We start from the raw sequence: 3,209 nt of genomic DNA, 5'->3' as shown, positions 1-3,209 counted from the left end.
AACTATTCTTGAGCACCTTTGTCTGTCCTGAATGAATTTATTGACGCGTCGAAAAGGCCAGCTTTGTCCTGAGGTTGAATTTTTATTGCTCGAAAGCTTCACACCAACTTCAGGCAGCATCTGTTTGTTCTCACTAACTTGCTTCAGGCGCAAACTATTCTTGAGTACCTTATGACTTTATTGACGCGTCGAAAAGGCTGCCTTTGTCTGTTGTAAGCTCAAAAGCTTCGCACAAACTTCCCTGACGCGTGGAAAAGACCGCCTTTGTCTGTTGTAAGTGACTTTTGATGTGCAAAGCAAACTTTCCCTGAAAAGGACATGTTTGTTCTTAGTGATTTGCTTGAGGTGTCGACTAAGGCCAGAGCTATTTTCAACCCTATAGATCCATTAATGCACCAGTAAGTACATGTGACACATGACACTCCTGCATCCCCAGGGATGCCATAGCCTCATACATACCATCGACTCATCGCGATTTTCCGGCGACCACACCGCACATGCTCCTGCCTGGCTCACTGCGCAGACTTGCTTCAGGCTGACGATATTAATGTTATTTATATCATTAGTCGATTTGAATTCGAATTCAAATTTGAATTTAACCGCCCACCATACAGCGCTAAAGCCTCCCCTTTTTTTCAGTAAAAAGCCTCCCCTTTACGTGAATCTAAAGCTCCATTGCTCGTAGTGGAGTCGTTTTCCAGTTGTCAACAGCGGCAGCAGTAAGAGGAGGGCAAGATCATGGCAGCGGTAGTAAAAAGCCTGCCCCTTAAGTGAATCTAAAGCTCCATTGCTCATAGTGGAGTCGTTTTCCAGTTGTCAACAGCGACAACAACAACAGGAGGGCGAGATCATGGCGGCGGTAGAAGAAGAATCGACTATGGAATTGAAAAATTCCTCATCGACTGACCTCAGTGCGTCCTGCAGGATGAGGACCCAGAAGTGTGAAGGGTTTTGGATACAGGCCAACACAATACCAGCAGTGAAGGTCACGCAAAGGGAATTCCAACTGCAGCGGGACGACATTTTCTTAGCTTCATTACCAAAAACGGTGACAACATGGTGTAAAGCATTGCTTCACACCACCGTCCAATTTTGGACAGAAGACACGAATTTCGGGGCTTCTATGGAAGACGGAAGTCCCCATTCTTTGGTACCCACCATGGAGGCTTACCTCTTCGATTCTATTGCTGAGCATCAACAGTACGATGTTTCCATTTTTTCCAAGTTTCCATCGCCGCGTGTGCTACACACCCATTTGCCATTGAGTTTGCTGCCTCCTCCTGTCAGGTCTTCTGCTTGTAAGATTGTTTACATTGCTCGCAACCCCAGGGATGTCTCTGTTTCTCGTTGGAAATTCTTCAATAAACTCCATGAAGACGAGTTCTCTTATTCAAATGGAGATTTGAGCAAGGAAGCTCTGTTTGATGGGTTTTGCTCTGGATTTTTCCATGGCGGCCCGTTTGCGGCAAGCGTCTTGAGTTATTAGCGTGAAAGCAGACGGGATCCAAATAAGATGATGTTTGTTACTTACGAGGACCTGCAAGCCGATTGCGTGGGTTGCGTTAAAAAGCTTGGCCTTTTCTTGGGCTGCTCTCCTCAACTCGTGGAGGAGAACGCTGCAATAATTGCGGAGAAGTGCAGTTTCCAGAGCCTGTCAACAGCGGAGGTGAACAAAACCGGCAGAGGGTTGGAAAATAAATTTCGAATGCCCAACCACAGTTTCTTCAGAGAGGGAAAAGTGGGCGAGTGGAAGAAGCATTTCACGCCACAGATGGAGGAGCGTATTTATTTAGAGATCGAGCAGAAATTGAACAACGAGGGCCTCCATTTCAAATACAGTTTATAGAAAGCCATCACATTACTGATCCATTTCCATTATGAGATAAGCGCTAAGTGGTGTAGAATGTTATTATATTACTGTCAACTATTTTTGTTTATCAGATAGGCGTTGTCGAGTCTGCTACAGTGGGTTGGTGAAGGTGTTTCTAATTGTCTGGGTGTGCCTTTGAAGGTGTTTATAATTGTGTGGGTTAAGTTTGCATATTTACGAAAATATTATGTTGTATTTGTTGTAATTGTGTGGGCTTTAAGTTTTGATATTTATGAAATTATGTTCGGTGACAGTGAAGGTGTTTATAACTGTGGGTCTTAAGTTTTAATATTTATAAAAATATTATGTAATATTTGTTCTAATTGTGTGGATTTTAAGTTTTTATATTTATGAAAATAGTATAGTTTATTTGATATAATAGTGAAAATCAATTTTTCTAATTATTTTTGATACATTTTCATTATTGTGAAAAAAATAGAGATTATTGTGTTGACATTTCCTGCCATTATGTAGTGCTGAAATTATTTGTTGTTAATAGGATTAATATGGTAGAAGACTTTGTCTCAATCGTTCTTTGAATATTTAGATAAATAATAATTAAAATGGATAACAATTAAATTTTTAAAATTAAAATAAATTTAGATAAATGATAAATGATAATTGATATTTATTTTATATGTTCAAAATTACATTTAAAAGAGTAGTAACTAAAATAATCTATCTTGTTGAAGGTAAAATATAGTATCTCACTTTTGATCTACACCATCCACCTCCTGTATCAAAACCTACATCAATCAATATGCTTATGTTAGTGACCTTACTGCTTACTGGTGTTGAATGTAGAGTGTGCTCCTTATGGAACTCGAGAAACTGCAATACACTAAAGTACTTTCATCAAAATAAATCCGGTATACTACTATATATTATGCCATCTTTATAAACAATTTTGTAAATCAATACCATGAAATAATATAAAGTCAATTTCTTTTAGGTGTCTCTACTTAACCCATGAGAACTTGCTTTGATGAGTTTCAAGCATTGTATTCTTAAGATAAAGAAACAAGGACATCAATTAATTATTATTATTATTATTTTAAAGACTCAATGACTTCCCATTGTTGAAAAGTGTAACTAGGTTCCGTCTTCATAATGACATGTGTAATTGATGTAAAGAAGAATATATATATATATATATATTTTGTAATGCTTGAATCATAGGTTTCATGATCAAGGAATTTTATTTTAGTTAAGGTTCCCATTGTGAGCCTATAGGTTTTGTCATCAAGTCATAAAAGTCTATTGAGTCAATGTCATGTATGGAATACCCTTCTTGGGCATGTTACATTTGTATATGAGTCAATGAAAGAGTAAAAAGGCC

General features: G+C 38.3%; 1 protein-coding gene across 1 annotated transcript; it reads left to right on the top strand.

The window, feature by feature from the left end:
* Positions 1-850: 850 nt before the first annotated feature.
* Positions 851-1,486, top strand: LOC149247763 (cytosolic sulfotransferase 1-like). Its single transcript, XM_089445443.1, has one exon. It carries the CDS (start codon positions 851-853, stop codon positions 1,484-1,486), a length of 636 nt encoding a protein of 211 aa, XP_089301569.1.
* Positions 1,487-3,209: the final 1,723 nt, after the last annotated feature.

This window comes from Pinus tabuliformis, chromosome 7 (genome assembly GCF_031772625.1).
Source record: "Pinus tabuliformis cultivar Carrire ecotype Pingquan chromosome 7, CPIR1, whole genome shotgun sequence".
Taxonomy (NCBI): Eukaryota; Viridiplantae; Streptophyta; class Pinopsida; order Pinales; family Pinaceae; genus Pinus; species Pinus tabuliformis.
This window is presented reverse-complemented; position numbering and strand designations above follow the sequence as displayed.